At 33.7% G+C, this 19,136-nt stretch overlaps 1 protein-coding gene across 1 annotated transcript; it reads right to left on the bottom strand.

Annotated features, from left to right (window-relative positions):
* Positions 1–1,030: 1,030 nt before the first annotated feature.
* LOC131844375 (gamma-tubulin complex component 3 homolog) lies at positions 1,031–18,586 on the bottom strand. The gene is made up of 18 exons (XM_059193244.1): positions 18,448–18,586; positions 16,831–16,994; positions 16,299–16,412; positions 15,629–15,782; positions 15,131–15,313; positions 14,707–14,789; positions 14,429–14,546; positions 13,770–13,901; positions 13,297–13,387; positions 12,837–12,998; positions 11,524–11,721; positions 10,507–10,646; positions 9,930–10,136; positions 9,005–9,222; positions 8,661–8,802; positions 2,220–2,334; positions 1,710–1,884; positions 1,031–1,349 (listed from the first exon to the last, which is right to left on the bottom strand). Exons 1-18 carry the CDS (start codon positions 18,515–18,517, stop codon positions 1,317–1,319), a joined length of 2,499 nt encoding a protein of 832 aa, XP_059049227.1. The 5' UTR covers positions 18,518–18,586; the 3' UTR covers positions 1,031–1,316.
* Between the last annotated feature and the right edge of the window lie 550 nt (positions 18,587–19,136).

Genomic DNA, 19,136 nt, shown 5'->3' on the forward strand with positions numbered 1-19,136 from the left:
AGTTCAAGACAAATCCTAAAATTTTACAAGTTAATATTCCATACAAAAATTATCAAAATTATTCTAAGTCCATGAAAAATCCTAAAAATTTTACAAGTGTTTTGACAATTTTCAACCTGGCTGAAATCGGGCATAGATTCCTCGTTCCGTCGTTTTTTCTTAAATTATTCTAAGTGTCTACTAAATTACATGCAAATTATTCTATGTCCAAAACTGCTTGAAATTTTTCTATGTTTTTGATTTCTAATTAATATAGTTCAATTTTGCTTGGCAAATAAATAACAACAAATGTACTCACAATTGCACTTCACCAACACACACATGTATACTTGACTGATGTTTCACTGAAGATGATGCCCTGATGACGTCATGTACGACCAGCTCGTACATCCGCTGTACTTCCTCAGTGATGTCCTCGGTGTGGTGCGGGGGCTGCGGGGCGGGCTTCGCTGCAATAGTCGGCAGGGGGAAACACTTCCCGCCGATGACCTATGGTACCCCTTGAACAGCGGTCCACTGCCCGTCGAGTACGAATAAACCAAAAACCTGACCAAGCCGTATCAATCCGGCTACGAAGAACCATGTATAAAATCGAGGTTCTGGAGATCAGGAGCGTTGTACTTATTGAATGAAATACAGTTATGAGGTTACAACCGTATATATTGATCTAAGTGCCTAAATAAAAAATTACATATCTACATAAGGAACAACAAAAATATCTTATTAGCGTGTTTTAGAAATATGTATGCAAAAATACAGCGCCATCTAGTTGTACTAGTATAAAACTATTTTGACTCGAACAAATGCATATAAAAAATAGTATCGTTCTGTGATATTCCTAAAGTCTTACGTGATTCAGAGGAAACAGTGTTAAATTTAATTATAAATAAAACTTACTTTTTAAATTTTTAAATCTGAAATTACATACACTTAGTCTTTTTTAAATCTGAAATTAAACATTAATAACAATGCAGACTTAAAAATATAAATAAAACACTTTGATAAATTAAATATTATTTATTAACGTTAGGAAGTTGCATGACGTATTCCATGGCACTAAAAGAGAGCTGTTATTTAGTTGGTATAATATTATATAACTTATTAATCTATATAACCCTTAGTTAGTTACAGTAACTTAAAAACAACTAATTATACGCGTGATTTCGAATTAAATCAATTCTTTTAATCTTAAATGTGAAACTTCAAACTGATATTGATCAGTAATGTGCAGAATTTTTAAATAGAGATTATTTGACGTGGATGCAAACGAAGCCCAAGCACGGTGTGCAGTTAACAGGCTCCTCACAACAATATTGTCACTTCTTTCTTGAACGATTAATCAATTTATTCTGTTAGACAAAATACAGAAATTCAACAAAACAGTCTTAATGACAATACGAGAGTAGAAATAAAATTGTACTGGGTTTTTGATCGAGAGAAAAAGCACGCAAAATCTATACTCTATATTAAATGAAGACAATTAAATTAAATTCATATTAAATATGCATTGTAATATAACTAACAAAAATTGTTACTTGATTTAAGAGTTACGTTTGCTCACCACCTGAGTCGCGGTAGATTGCTAAGACGACCCCGTGACTCCGGCATTGGAGTAGTCACGCCGTATGATGGTTATTAATGCGATAAGACTCCGACAATTCCCATAGTATTTCAGAAGACTTTCCGCAAGTTAAAAAAAAATGTGTTACCTTTGCTAAATTGAGCCCGATCTCACTGAGTCGCTTATGTTGATAGGTGAGGGGTTCATGTAGTTTGGCATCACCGCGCTTATAGAAATCGCTATAGTCAAGACGAAACGCAAGAGTTTGGAGAGACACCTCGGTGTGCAATGCAAGCTTCAATATTAGTGTCGTCACGTGACCCCTGCGCAAATACATTATTATTTAACAATTGATTGACCTGTTACTCTGACCAATTATTTAAATTAAAATTATTGTCAATAAAAGGCGTCGATCAATAACTAAGAAAGAGAAACTATGTGGGTTCTAAATATATTATATTAAATAACAGACATATATACTTAAATAAATAAATTTCACGTTGAATGATAGAAAATCTATCGAAATTAGAAATGCTTTTTAAATTGTACTGTACGACAAAAAATTCGGCATATCCTAAATAGCTTCATAATATTATAGGATCTTTACTTATGTCAAGTATATTCATTAGAAAACATCCTAAAATAAAATAAAAATTACCTATAACTACGAGCCCAAACATTCAAATCAGCTTTTCTACTGCCTAAGAATTGGTGAAAAATTTTTCGTTTTTCCTTATCTTGAGCCTCATCTGCCGCAGTAAATGCATATTCACCTGAAAAAAGGGTTACAGTTAGCAGTGAACCAACGTATAATACTGGTCGTACATACATATCGCCAACGATGACGTTGGGTATCATGACCAGATACAATTATCTAGACACGCGGTAGCGTGTCAAGCCGAGTTTCAAGTAAACTAGCGAGCAGCACCGTGTGTATATTTACACGAACCATTTGGAGCCACTTTTGACCGCCTCATAACTCAAAAAACTCTTTCACACAAACCTGTCAAATTTGGTTCACATATTAAGACTTGCGAGATAAATATGTGTTCCAAATTTCATAAACATATCTCAAACGGTTATTTAGATATTAATGTCCAAAAATCGTCATTTTTGTCACTGATCAACTATAGATCAAAATTATAACCCATTTCCAGATGACCTAGGAAGTTCAAATTTGGCATGCAGATAGGTAATTAGGTGAATATAAAGGAAAAAATCTGAAACTGGTAAATTGTTATCATTTTAATACAATTTTTCACTTTAATTGATTCTATTTCAACTTATACTGGACGAATACTAAAATTCTATGAAAACGTCGATGGCCACCAATTAACATTGATCCCTGGCGAAAATATCTCATCTTGTACTGGACGGAAAGTAATATTGTATGAAAACGTCGATCATTACCAATTTACGTTGACCCCTTCACATCAGTGTCGATAACTAGCAAACTTCAAATATTGCATTGAGCGGTAAACACTAGTTGCTATAATTTAGATTCAGTCTAAAATATACTCGTACTTATAACTAGGAGTATAGTCGAATTTCGTATTTATTATGTTATTAACTGAGATTTGGTATTAATTATTGTTTCAATATTTAGAGCACATCGATAGTGTAAAATCATTATTTTTATAAATAATTATTAAATAATAGGCATTTCGGTATAGGGCGCCGCGGCGGCGCCATGTGGGAGCGGTGCGATAAAACGTTGACGCGAACCTGTCCGAGCGAATGGCAGCCGCCCTCATATGTCTCAATGTTTTGTTTCTCGATATCTAACCTATAAGGTTGCGATTTATGCTACGAAATTCATAGCTTTCTTAAATTATACTTATATTATTTGTGGTTATATTATTATTACATTATTTCAGTAAATACGTATGGTATAGACAATAGTTTAAACCAAAAATTAATAACAATTTTAGTATAGTTATAAGTAGGAATGTATAGTTAACTCGAGAATGAGAACTCATTGGTAACAAATTGTTTTCTTGAGAATTCAATAGATAACAGTCAATTTGTTATATAATCGTCTTTACGAACTATAACGTGTCAATACGAAGTTTCAGATATTAAATAATGTATATGTTGAAAGAGAACAATTCCGTATTTGCTTAACATATGCTATTACCAGTGGGGATCAATGGCATAGTAGCCATTTTTAGTTCGAAAAACGGATTTAGATGGCGTCATTGGTATCGAATGGAATTCAACATTGTTTTGTAATCGTTTAAAACCCAAAACTATGTTTTTAAAAAGGTTTAATCTATTTTTAAAAAGTCATATATAGATGTTAAAATGAAATAATGCGTTTTGAAAAGTAATTTTCATATATTTACTCATTTTGTTGTTGCCCTGTATTTGTTTACAATTTAATCATTGCTAATTGGGGCTTATTGTTTCCAAAATACTTTCATAGATGGCGCTGTTTTCATTTGTATCACCGTATTTTAAATGTTTATTTTATATTTTCAAATAATAAGTACTTACTATATTATTATGATAAATTAAACATAAAAAAAGTTTAAGTAAATATAAAACAGCTAAACAAGAAAACCATATTATTCCAGTAATACTTATTTAGAAAGTGTTGCCATATTAAAAATAAATGCATAGATTTATCGATTTTTTCGAATAATCGATAACAAGATATTACAACGCATTATTCGATGGTGCTTTTAATTAGTCTTTGCAAACAGTAAAATTTCATCATTTTGTATTATACTCTTATTTGGAACGAATTGCAATGCATAATTTTTACTCGACGACGGCAAAATAGAGAGATTTTGACAGGTATGCAAGTACTATATATTTATCTGTTCGCTCATAACTTCGAAACTTGAAGAGGGAAATATTAATTAGATTGATCTGATACAAGTGTACTCTATTATATCAACCTCCACGCGGTCACCCTGGTAATTATAGCAATTAATGACATTAGTGACATAGTTCTTCTATTAAAAAAAATAAATACCTACTTATTGTAATTTAATGAATGAGAATTGAATGTGGTATAGAGTATATAAGGTCAGCTATACCTTTATGAAACCTCAATAAACAAGTGTTATATGGTATCTAAATTACTGACATTGGTAGCTAAATATGAGGATCCTCGAATTTTTAAAAATACTCATAAGAAACTTTACAAATACTCGAATTTTGCTTTTGTAGAAGGATATTTTCAACCATACTAAATTGTACAAGGTTTTGAAACGATAATCATTCATAATACTATGATATATTACTGATCCTAGTACCTACTATTCATGATAATTAGTTTTTTAATATCTCCATTCGAGGGTAGGTTATTCATAATTTATATTATTAGATTTCATCACAAATAAAAATATCGATTTAAAATCGTAGGTTGGTCCATATTTTTTTATTATATCGAAATGACAACGAGTACTGGCAACATAAATGAAATGTTAAAAATATAAAATATAGGAATAAAAGAATAGGATAAACGACTTTAAGTCAAATGCTTAAAACATATTTTCACTAGCATTGGATTTTTTCTCTTTTTTCATCATTTAAGTTAAGTAGGTACTTCAACTTTTGAATTGTTCCTGTTCAGAGTTCATTGAACTTCTTATTTTTTGTCAAACTCAATAATTTAAATGTGTCTAAGGACTACTACAAATATTTAGTAAACTATCGTGTCTTTGAGGATTATCTCATTCCAGGTATAACTATAAGTTGTTAAAAACTTGCATATGTATGCGTGTGTATCTTTCATATTAAAATATAATAAACATAGGTACTTGGTGACCGCTTTAATGTGGTATTATTATGTTTTTATTATTGTTATGAATGTAACTTCAAGAAAACTAACACTGATTTTATAATTTTTGATTGATTGAGGAAATACTGAAAATATTAATCAAAATAAAGTACTAAACAGTAGTATTATTTTTATATTTTATTAGAACTGAATGAATATGATGTATGAATAATATGTTTATTGTGCTAATAAGGTTACAGTTTAGTTACTTTCATGTAAATTCATTCATGTATGTTCATGAAAATGTAACATGGTATATGATATTGTTTTCAGATTTTCCTGACATCAACAACTTAATACTGAACAAAGTTTAAACAAATAAGAGATGATATTCTAAACCTCCTAGTCATTCAGATGAAGATAAATAACATTTTTACTGTAAAGAACAGGAGTTCAAAAGAATAAGAAATATATATATATATATATATGAACATTTTACTGTATAAAATAATAATGCAAGTAAAAATAAGAGAAAAAAGCAGAAGAAAAATCTGTAAATTATTAATCACAATGCAATTAATAATATAATTAAATAAGTAAGAAAGCAACGGACTAGTGATGAGAAGAAATTCCAAGTAATTATATTATGTGTAACCGACTGCAAATAAGTTTATGATTTAAGCTCATGATTATTATTATATTGCTTCATCAACAAATCCAGGAATATTTTGTGTACCAGGAATTAACTATGAAATGATTTTGGTGAAATATTATGTCTTGATATTGATTTATTTGGAATATAATATAAAAATAACAGAAGTGTTTGAAGTTTTAGTGGTATAACAGACAAGCAGTGAAAGAAATATTATTGTAAATTATTAACAATTGTTTATTCTGTGATTAATAAATTATTTAAAAGTGTTTTATTACCTGAAATAAAAATTTTATGATCTTCAAGTGTTGTGTTCATGCAATGTTAGTTTCACCTCATTCGATTTAAAATGTCAGGAATTATTTACTACATAATGATTTTGCATTAGATGGTAATCATATATATTTTTTAATGCAATGTGTATAATAGTTCCCATTTACATCAAAAAACTTTGTGTAAATCTATATTTCTCTGTCTATAGACTTTGGTTGCGGAATACTAATAAGAAACAAAATCTAGAGACTGTAGTATATCACAGCATCCCAGAACCTTGTATTTAAGTCATATAAGGACTTAGTACCTACCTAATACTTGCTACTTTTTTAATCAATTAATTAATTTGATCTCAATCATCATGATGAACAATGATGATAATGTTGAGAATACTGCCAATGATGAATTTTATGGTGGTCATAAATAAATACCACCGTCACTATCGTCAACAGTCATTATTGATCTCATCATCATCACCGTTACCCTCCTTCATCCATATTGTCAAAAGTTACTACCTACTATTATGAACTGAAATGGTAAATAAGCTGACGATCCATCCAACCACGACGCTATCCGACGTACATACATACACATATATTATTAAGCAGCATTACGTCATCATGTCGTGCCCGCTATATCCCGCATACGTTATCATTCCGGAGAACATAGATGTTATGTCCAAATATCCTGTAATTTCGCAGCTTAATTTCAACTGAATAACAACTTACATAAATACCAAAAAACTAGCAGTAAAGGCGTAGTTTGTAGATATCGAAGGTTCTACAAATAGGTATAACATCAAAATAAGTACCTACATGTCATTAGCACCGATGTAGTATCCCTGAAAGAACCTACATATAACAGATTGATGGTTTGCAGATATTATTTTCAGTTTTACAAATTGCCAGTTTACCATAATTAACTACATAATGAGAAATAATTATACACTGAAAATTATATGAGGTACCCATATGCACATCAATTGATTATAGCTAAAATCTATCACTATCACATAACAATTTAAATAAAAAAAACCGTATTAAAATCGGGCTATTCGTTAAGGAGCTATTGCTCCTTAACCGATAGCCCGATTTTAGTGCAGACGCGTTACGACATATCTTCGTCGGGAGAAAAAAAAGTAGGCATGTAAAAAAGTAACTGTAACATAGTACATAGATACATAGGTACATTAGCCGTGTCTGTAGACTGTCAGCGAACAATATTATACCTACATTGAATTTTCGATTGTACCCAATCAGGAGTTCGATACAGTTATATATCTATTATGTACGTATCTTTGCAAAACAGATGTCATGTAGACCGAATTCTCTGCCATCTATTTTCATGCTTTATTACTAATCACCCACTAGTAATCCGAACTGCTTCAGATATAGCGACATCTAGCGCCTACGGCGGCGAAATAAAATAGCCCGAAGAATAGCCCGAGTTAGGAAGGAACCATTTTCTTGTATGGGATGGGGTATCTGTATGTAATATTATATTATCTGTGCTATTACTATCCACAAATCACAAGGCCTTAGTTTTGGCAGTCCTCTTCTCAACATAGGCTCCTCTATATTTAATAAAGGGCAGGTTTACGTTGGACTCTCCAGAGTTAAAACCTTAGATGGAGTACGTCTTAACAATTTAGATCCAAGTCACGAGAGCTCTATTGTAGAGTACAACCATCTGTGGACGTTATACCGCCCCGATTTGCCCAAAAATTCCTGATACTGAATTGGCATTGCACTTGAACATTTAAAAGTTACAAGAAAATATAGAAAATAACACAAAAAAAAAGACAATTATACCCCGTAAATATACGAAAATACAGTAATTTATCAAAATTAATTTAGTTATAAATAAGTACCTCGTATAATTTATGTACAAAAAGTAATGATATCCCATCAAAAACATAAATGTGAAATGATAGCCGAGTTTAATATTATGATATATGCTTTGATTGTTGACTTCTACGACAAAAGAGATGAGATCTAAATGGGTGCCAAGTTCAATGGTCTGTCCTGAAATGTATTTATAACAATATAAAATATCATTTCTTCTTATAACTTAGGATAATATACTGTAGCCTAAGGTCTAACTTGGCTAGTTTTCATATACGAAATATACTGTAGCCTTCGCAAGTTCTAAACATGTTACTTGTCGGTTCCTATTTTAATATTAGTAGTAACTAGCAATCGAAAGTAATAATTGGTATATGACAACTGGCCAAGTTAGAACTTAGGCTACAGTATATTATCCTAAGTTATAAGAAGAAATGATATTTTATATTGTTATAAATACATTTCAGGACAGACCATTGAACTTGGCACCCATTTAGATCTCACCTCTTTTGTCGTAGAAGTCAACAATCAAGGCATATATCATAATATTAAACTCGGCTATCATTTCACATTTATGTTTTTGATGGGATCTTTAATTACCTCTTGACACGCGTTCCGCTTTCATCTGTTCAATACCTTCTCGACGTTCAAGCTCCGCGATGATCCCTGTGTGCAGAGTAGTTTCGAAACTGCGCAGTGCTAAGGTTTCATTTAATACATTGCCTAAATATGATTGCAGTTCCTGAAAAGAACAAAAGAAAAATGTTGTATTGTGGCTTCTATGACCAAGTTTATATCTTATCTTAATAATATTATAAATGCGAAAGTTTGTGAGTATTGTGAATGTTTGCACCGTGCCAGGAATCGAACCCGCGACCATCGGAAGTAAAGCGGTGTGCTGAACCGCTACACCACCAACGTGACTTAGTGGTGGTTAGCGGTACCTGTGTGGTGTGGTGTATCATGGCGTGTATGGAGTGGCGCTCGAGCGCGGCGTGGTGGAGCCGCAGGAGGCGGTCGAGGTCGTCGCGCGCGGCGGCGGCGGCCAGCAGCTCGGCCCAGGCCGGCTCCGCGCCCGCACAGCTCGCCTCCTGCAGCGCGCCGCACAGCCGCAGCGCCTCCGCGCGCAGGCACGACACGCGCCGCATCAGGCCCCACACTTCTGCAACACCATAACCGACTCCACATGTGGCGTGGGTTTACTTCTCTCAGATAATAAATAAATAGACCAAAGTTCAGGACAAATAACACAGCCATCCATCCCAATCCATCCCAGCCATCTAGTCCCAAGTGTATATAAAAATGTTTTTGTATACATAATATGCATAGAAAACACCCAAACCGAAACAAACAATCATACTCATGAATACACATTTTTCTACCATGCGAGGTCATCAGAAATAAGGCGATGTGCTAAACCGTTAAACCACCAGCTTGGGCATTAGTAAACTTACATTATTTTGTGAGCTAGACAGATAAATTGTAAGAAATTGTAACATTATTTATTTTAAGACAATATGTGGATATATCACAATATGTGGTAAAACTATTCTTAGAAATTAAATAAATCCTAATATGGAATATTACCATTATAGTCAGTGGTAGTCGTTTAAGTACGTTTTAGTTTGAGAGGGGTGAAGAAAAGCGAGATGGTTAACTCGCCACAAAGAAAGAGTCAGTGCGATGTCTTTATCATTTACATAACCAGATACCAACATATACTAAAAAATCACTGAAAGTGTATCTAGTGAAAGACAATGCAGTACAATGTAACGTGAAACATCTAACAAATGAGAAATCTTTTAATTATTTTGTTTTCTAAATATATTAAAATCAAATATTGCATATACATTTTTTATGTATAATAACCTGGCATGTACTTCAAACGCTTCTGTAGTATAGTGTGTTCGCGCCAGGCGTCGTGCAGGCTGTACTCGATGCGTTTGACTCGCCAGAGTTGCGTGAACAGCGCGCGGTACCTCGCGGCGCACGTCGCCGGGAACAGAGTGCCCAACGGGCCATCAACACGGTACTGCAAAGCGAACACGTCCCATCCGCAGTCGTCACGCCCATCACCTAAGCAGCGCGATTGAAACAAGAAAATATGTTAACCCCATGTACTTAAAAAGTAGGGGTTGCATGAAAGAGATAGTCTATTAGTAAGAGGCGGATGGCATCATATACATATTTATAGAAGATCACGTTACGCCAATTTCAGTGAATTCCAACCCCTCCTCCATCCATTAATAATATTACAAAATCTAAGACCGTTCCCAGATGTGGAGGGGCCCTACACCTTCAATTGATAAACATTGAACATCCTTGTTACGATGTCACAATTTTTCGTCTCCCCCACGTAATTTACGAATAACTAGCGGACTCGCGCTTATTACTATATACATGTATTTGACAATTATAAAATGTAAATTACAATAAAAAATCTTACAGTTTGGATAAAGGTTGACGTGGAGTCGTGCCAGTACGTGCGACGGCTCAAACTGCGCATTGGTCGCCCGCACGGCGGCTTCTAGCGTGCATGTGAGGTTGTGTACATATAGGGATGACGCTGGCTTGTTCAATTCATCCCTAACATAAAAAGTCTATTAATATTAGAAAAAAATACTTATTTTCAAAAAACATTTGAAATAGATACTAGACTACCTAGTCACTTGAAGATTTCAGGGTCTCCAAAAAATAACATTCTGCCCACAAAGTGTGTATTGATAATAAATTTGATTCGATATTTGACGGAGTCTTTAGTCTAGAGATGCACCACACTGCATCAGATGTACCGATGGTCGTGGGTTCGATTCTTCGCATGATACAAACAAAACGAATTATTCATTACTAGTTACTCGCCCCGGCTTCGCCTGGGTGTAAAATGTATATGTATTATTTACATAAATCTTCCTCTAGAATCACTCTATCTATTAAAAAACCGTTTAAAAATCCGTTGCCTAGTTTTAAAAATTTAAGCATACATAGGAACGGACAGACAGCGACAGCGACTTTGTTTTACACTTAGTCATTACATATTATGATTGTTTGTATAGGTCTGGGCGATTTCAAAGTAAATTATGTACGTACTAAATTTTTTCGTAAATACATACTTTGTACAGCATGTGTAGAATGATGCATGCTTCGCATGATTAGGAATACACTATTTAACATTTAGTGTGCATTTAAAGAAATAATTACACTGAATGTGTCTCATAGGACCAATGGATCTGCAAAGTAGGTCGAAATCATAGCTATAAAAATGTATACTAGCTCGTATAATAAAAACTATAATGTCTATATTTCATTTTACTGTTTGCTACGTATAATAAAGGAGAGTATCTACGTCTAGTGTGTACGTAACAAACTAAATATAGTATCCATAACACAAGCTCTGCTTAACTTGTGACGATATGGAGCTGCATGGTCAGGTGCAGGGATACAATTATGATGAGAGGTGTCGTACCGCAGCAGCGTCATGAGATGGTGCACGAAGTCGCCTTGCGCGAGTAGCAGGTAACGGCGGTGCGCGGCGAGGTGGTCGAGCAGGTGGTGGTGCGTGGTGAGCGCCGCCACCAGCCGCCGCGCCGCCGCCTCGTGCGCGCCCGCCACGCCCGCGCACACGCCCGCCGCCTCCCACCACGCCGCGCCGCCTGACCACACCGTACCACGCACACACATGTAGCATACTCACAAACTTACAGTTTCTCAACCGCATTTTAACTTCGACATCAAATAAAGTCATAGGACAAAGTTATGATACATGCATACGCTAAAGTCAAATCCGCTATTGTGCGGAGTGAAGATGAACGACCGTGTGCGAACTATGATTGGCGCGATCAACATGGTCATGTTCGTAGCCCCCACTATGTATATATGTATGTGCGCAATGTCACGCCCGTGTCGGATTTTTATTTAATAACTTTTGTATATCAACTCGTGGAATGCAAAATTAACATCGATTCTGTCGCTGTAACTAACTCAATAATAAATTAAATTATCGTCGCACTACAACTTTAGTCTCTCCCCGCGAGGTCTGACCACACGTCCCGTCACTCAAACGGTGACTGTAGAAAAACTTACAGGTTTTCCTTACGTGACAATTTCTGCCTATTGTGTGAAATTCGCGTGACTACAACGACGTTTTAAAGTAATTGAAACGGTAATCACGCTGTCGGAGGATCGAAGCTAAGTGGTAAATACCAGTTCTATACACCACGAATCATGTTCATGTTCTCATGTATCGCTCGTAATAACACTCATATGTTGACATACCAGAAGACTAACAATTGAAACACAGTTTATAAAACAAATTGCTCGGCTGGTAAAATACCCACTGAGATTCCGAGAGTGCCCACGTAGACGACTTTTTATAACCCCACCAAGTTAAAAACAAAAATTATGCTTGAACACATACGAGTCTCACGAAGTTCTTTAAATAGATTTTGTCTAATTTTAAAACAGTAGTTAAATTCTTATGAAAAGGATATTAGTTTATACTAAAAGGATATTAGTTTATTTACGGACTATATTTATCTTAAAAAAGGACACGTAAATATAATACCTAATAAAACATCAAATATTATTGTTATTGATATATTATTATTATTATTGTAATGTTTATAACTAGCATTTTAAAACAATATTTCCCATGTTCTTTGATACTGTCACGACTAATATTGAGGTTCACAATTCACACATCGTAAACTATAGAGATTATGATATGTTAATAGCAATTTCTGGAATAAGATCATTGTATATACAAATAGCAACTGATATATCATACCACTATGTGATTTGAGAAGTGCCTCCAGGTGATGGGCGTGGTCACTGGGGCCCGGCTCGTCGGCGCACGCCTCTCGCATAAACACTACGCTCTTCCCCGTCGCTAGAATCTGAGCCGCTTGTTCACGAGACATAAATGATGGCACCATCCATTCCCTAACAAAAAAATAATTACCCTTTCAATAAATGGGTCCATTTAAATTGTTTGTTAGGCCGCACATAAAGTAATATCTATTAATAAAGTATAAAACTTTATTTATAATAAACATTAGAATATAAAATTTAATAAAGTAAAGATTTCCTATATAACCATTAATGCAAACGTTCGTATTGCGTGTTTAAACAATACGCCGACAAGTAACTAGTCACAAAAATGGTTCAGTTTAGTCTGTACTATGTAAAAAAAAATTTTGAATATATGTACGGTGGGTATAATTTAATTTAATTTAATTACCTTACGCGATATTTATCGTGCCACATTCTGTCTATCGGCACGCCACTTCTGCTCTCAATGAAAAACTCATTGAAAGGGTCGTCTATTTCCCCTGTTGAAAGATATTAAGTATATGTTATTATACTTATTCAAAATTATGTATACGATATTACACCGTTTTATACATGTCATGGTATAAGATAACCTAATCCATAAATAGATATTATTTGATGTTAAGAACTGAACGTTTATTGTACAAAAAAAAAACACAGACAGCGCCAAGTTAAGCAGATCTAGCGTCATAAGTACTAGACAACTGATAGAAATACTTAAATACATTCTATTGCCAATAATCAAACTCATAAATGTCTGCATCGTGTGAGGAATTGAACCCGCAACCATCTGATAGTAAAGCGGTAAGCTAAATGATCTGGTGACCATTGAGGCTGTCAATTATACGGTCATCGTAAAATAGTAATAAAATAAATAGTAACCATGCAGCAGCCATCTCGTGAGCATGAGCAGCAGCGGGTAAGTGAGCGCGGTCAGCAAGCGGCGCGCGAGTGCGGACACGCGATCGTCGCCGTGACTCACGAACCTGTGTACGCACGACGCCAACTCCCCTCCTAAACAAGCAACATTTCGTTTAGTGTTCAACTGAAACTGGATATCGAAATCTCTTTCAGTTATGACCGAACTTTTTTATGTATTTATCTTATAATAGTCTTTCTAATATTATAGTGCGAAGTTTATAAGTGTGGATGGATGGATGTTACTCTTTCGTGTAAAAAGTAATAAATGGATTTTAACGAAACTTTACAATAATATAGCTTAGCATCAGAATAACACATGGGCAATAACTTAATTGGGCACAATATAATGATAAATGTCAAGCAAGTGTGAAGCAGACAAAGTTATGCGGGTAAACTAAAACTATTATTATAGATAGAAAATGTATATTCATAACGTGAATGCGATAGAGGGTGAGAGTAATCGTTAGTGAAAAATATTGATTAAATTATAAATATTCAATTGTGAACAAAAACGTACAGCACCGACCTAAAATTCTTCTGTTATGTCATGAGCATACTTTTAGTACATAATTAATGATTCTTGATGATAATTGATAGACCAGTAAATAATAGTCACAAACCTTTTTTGTGGTGGGCCGTGTGAGCTATACTAGCCAGCCAGGTGAGGCGATGTAAGGGTTCTTGAGCCCACACGCAGACGCGGCGTAACGTACCGCCGCCGCCGTCGCCCTCGCAAGTCTAATTAAAATATATATTTTATTGCATCCACGTTTTTTTACTACTTACTGGAATAGGAAATTTTGTACAGTATTATTTTCAATATTAAATTTGTAGTGTAAGGAAAAGCTTTTTATAAAATAAATATCCGTCATGGTATTATGATATAATGTTGAGATACCTGGGACTGAAGAAGAGCAACACTCCGATAATATTCAGTGAGTTCATCTCTTATTGATGCAACCAATCCTTCGCCCATTAAACCTGCACAAAATTAAATACATTTTTATACTCAACCTGTACTTAAAAATTGCCTTTGAACCTTCGAACCATATCAATGAGACAGACGAGCTTTACGTTATTTCAATTGGAAATATACTATTTCCAATTGAAATAAGAAACTCATATCAGCTTCTTTCAAAGCTCGAGTACATTTGCTACAACAATTTATGGTGTTAATAAAATGTATGTTTCGTGCTTTCGGGAATGACACTTTTACACAAACTTGTAAAACAAAATCTCCAGTAAATATAAGACGTGATACATATTATTACAGCCATTTGACAGTACTAATACTTGTTACGTTAGCTTCATTTAATGTGTACCTTGTGGCATCAATCCTGATGCAGGATCAATAAATTCCTTCAATCGGTCATGCAGGAAGCCGAGATGTGCTATTCGTGAGTATAACATCTGCTGAGGTCGCGACCCACCACCCGCACCACTGACTTTTACTCCAGTGACTGCCAGCACCACATCTCTGACGCACGTCCGTTCGGTGGAGAGATCTGATAACAAATAATGGTAATATTATGATAACTAACTGTATATTGGACTAGTTAGGCTATTGGTCGATGGCCTAACTAATCGAATATACAGTTATTTGTAGTACTAAAACATAATTATGTATGTAATTTGTTTTTTTAAATTATAATTGTAATATTTTTATCTTTAATATTTGGAAGTTAGAAAATAATAAAATCAAAGATGTTGTATAATATAATATAATGTTGGCAACAAGTGAATATGTTCCTCTACTATAATGCCCTTATTATTCCTAATACAAAGTTTACATTGATTACAAACAAAATCCAAAAACTTACCAGTTGACTGCAAAGCAAGAGGCAGATTACTATTATTGGATTGGAGACTTTGATTGGAGAGTTGCTGCTTAGGTTGGTTACTACCCCAGCTCATTGACCCTATTGTGCTTTTACTGGAACTAGATGGTCCGCCAGACAGACCAATTGTTGATTTCTATATCAATATTAAAGAAAACATATAAAATAAAAAGATTAGTAATTCGCCCTGGATATATCGTAAACTAAGTGGATCTTGTAGTTACTGAGGTAGACTTTATAATTAGTGGACACCTCAGGTCGCCTTATTTCTGCCGTTGATTTACCTAATAACATTGTTAGTTACATTGAAATTAAGTATTAAAAATACAAGATAAGAGACATGACATCTTAGTCCACCAGAACAGCAATGCATGCGTGGAATCACAAGTGTTATATATGTGTGGTGCTTGTTCATGTACATAGGTAACGGTTACCACTTACCAACAGGTGGGTCTTAAGCTTATTTACCTTTCCAATTACATTAATAATAATAATAGATATAATTAAAAGCATTTTTTAGGAATTCATAAACATTTGTATTGTAAGATATCCACATTTATGGAGAAATTAGTATACTTTAATATAAAGCCTAAGGCAATATTCATTTTGAATTTTATTAAATGGGAAAATTAAAATAAACTTAAATACTCACAGTATTTGCAAGCTGTGGTATAGGAAACAGCTGGTGAGTTGATTCACTTTGATGTACAGTCTCTGATAGTGCTAATAGTAATGACAATACTGACACTCGCTGCTTTAATATAAACTGTAACAATATGAATAATTTCAAGAATTTATCATCTCATTCACCAGTCCCAGTCCCTGCCCCATTTCAATACCCAGTCCCATTCAAACAGGGATCGAAATTACGATGACCGAGCTAAAGTTCCGGCCTGTAGTGGTGCCTTTAGACTAAAGTCATATACATCAGTATCGTCATGAGACTTCATAAGATCTTTGGGGGTTGGAGAATAGCTATGGTAGTAAGACAATTTGAAAATAATACATTGTGCGAAATATATAGAGAAAGCAATACAACACTATTAACAGTATTCTCAAAATGGCTATACTACTATTCCAATGTTTTTTATAGCTATATCGCTAGCAGTATTAATAAATAGGATAAGGTTTTGTAGCATATTTTTTCAAAACCATAAGATAAATAGCAAAATAAGATCACTAACGGAATTCTTTAACTTTGCATAGCATTCATTAAATTTGTCCACATCTCTGCTTGAATGACTGAGTCGTGCAACAATTTTTTGATAGAGCAATCTCTCATCTTGCAGAGTCCTAGTCTTTTCTGCAGTAGAAGATAGATATGACACTGCCAACTCATATGCACCATCTAAAAAAAATATACTGTATGAATACAAGTAGGTAAAAAAGTAAGATCCTACTTCTCACAAAATCTACTACAGATATAAACTTGACAAAGTTAAATTATAGCTTGTACAACATAATTTTGGGTGAGTTAATGTTTAATTGATGGTTTCATTTCATTTAAGTAATTTGTAGTTAAATCCACTTTTCCTATTCCTCAATAATTTCAAGCATAAGAAAGATATTGGAATTATGTATACACCTTTTTTAAACCTTGATATTAAGTCTTTGAAGTAGTCTTGAATAATATTCATGAAAATTAGTAGTCTAAATAAACAGGAGTAATGAAAACATTTTAAAAACAATCATATAAAACTTAGTGTCAAAATTAGGTGAAAGACATTAGACAATTGACAGCTGACTCCTAAAAGTTCTCAGTGTTTTACCAGCCAGGATAGAACTATCAGTAGCATTAATATTATAGAGTTGCTGGTAAGGCAGTTTCAATATACTTGACAAAAATGTGTCTTGCCGCTACTAGAGTATAATTATGTGCCAAATTATGTTACATTTCTTTCAATTGGGCCTTACTATGGTTATAGGCCATAAGTTGAGTATCAGAAAGAGAGCCCTTAGTTAAGATCATAGGTTACTACAATTTTCAAAAGGATTGGATTTTATAAAATAATCATTAAAATAAATACTGATAAATGCTTGAAACCATTTCCCTAATATAAAAATATTTAAAGTACTGTGCTTCTCTGTTGATCAAATCCTATGACATCCTGAACATTTGATCTCCAGACACCACCAATGAAATTAAATTGTCAAGACAGTAATGGGGAACTAATGCCCAATACATATGGAGTGCAAATTAACTCTAAAATTAAAAATACCATGTAAATATTTAATTTTACTCTACCCCTCCTCCTTCAGGAAACTAACTTTCATTGTTGATTTGTATATGTATTATATGTATGTATATATATTATTAAGTTATGTAAGTTTTATGTATTATATGTTAATCATAATGCACTGCCCACATGAATCTCTGTTTGCCTTATAGTTGAGTGGGAAAAAATGCCTCTAGGTGTTAAGTCCACCATGTGCAAATTTATTGTGTATATGTGCATTAAAGTTTTAATAAATAAATAAATAAATAAATAGTAAAAGTATTATACATTCTTATACTTATCTTTTATTCAATAATCTTTACATAATATAAAACAAAGTTGCCGCCACTGTCTACTAATTTATATCTTTTAATATGCACAACATATTCTAATGCATTTTCAGCAATAGATAGATAGTTTCAAGATGAAGGTTTATATTTGTAATACAGGCATGTTATAGTATAGAACAAGCCGAGAAACTCAAACATTTGTAATGCATCCATGCGAAGCCAGGATGGGACGCTTGTGATTTATATGAAAAATAAACATGGGTTGGCCATGGCCATGTTAAAATTGTAATCTTACCAGGGTCAGATGACAGACTCAAACACAATCTATGAAGTTGAGTAGCCAGACTAGATGAATTTGGATCCATAATATAATGTCAGATAGTCCGACCAATTCAACAAAATATTGCTTTCAAACAGAATGCAGTTCTAATATTATGTGTTACAAAAATTTTATTGACAATATAAAATTGGAATACATATAGTGATTTCAGTACATTATCACAATATTCATTGGCTATTTTTCAGATTTGTATTTCATTATTCACAATTCATAGCATTTTATTTCAAATGTTTTTCATTATCACTGTGGAGTTGTACTGTAATAATATTCGGAAAGTTTACAACTCAAATGAATAGCTAGACGACGTTAATTTGTAAAATTGAAAATCAAAATTGTATTTGATGTTTTTGAACCAAGCAGTCTTTCTGTTTTTCTGATCTGTGCAAGTGCAAGCAGCACAGACTAATTATGGGTTAGCTGTATGTGTAATGTCAAAAAAAATATTTTGTCAATCTTGAATTAATAACTATTGTATTAAAAAAAATAATCTCATCAACAGTCTATAGAATTGTTACAGTTTTGAGTTTGAGTTACTAGTCAATGAGTTAGAATAGAAGAAATTATTTGTAATGTAAGCCGCGTTCAACCTAGAAATAACTTTTCTTTCAGTGTTCAAAAGTACTCTGTGGAAGTAACCAAAATGG

The sequence above is a fragment of the Achroia grisella genome, unplaced genomic scaffold, assembly GCF_030625045.1.
Source record: "Achroia grisella isolate CSIRO2021 unplaced genomic scaffold, CSIRO_AGI_Agris_v1 utg402, whole genome shotgun sequence".
In the NCBI taxonomy this organism is placed as follows: domain Eukaryota; kingdom Metazoa; phylum Arthropoda; class Insecta; order Lepidoptera; family Pyralidae; genus Achroia; species Achroia grisella.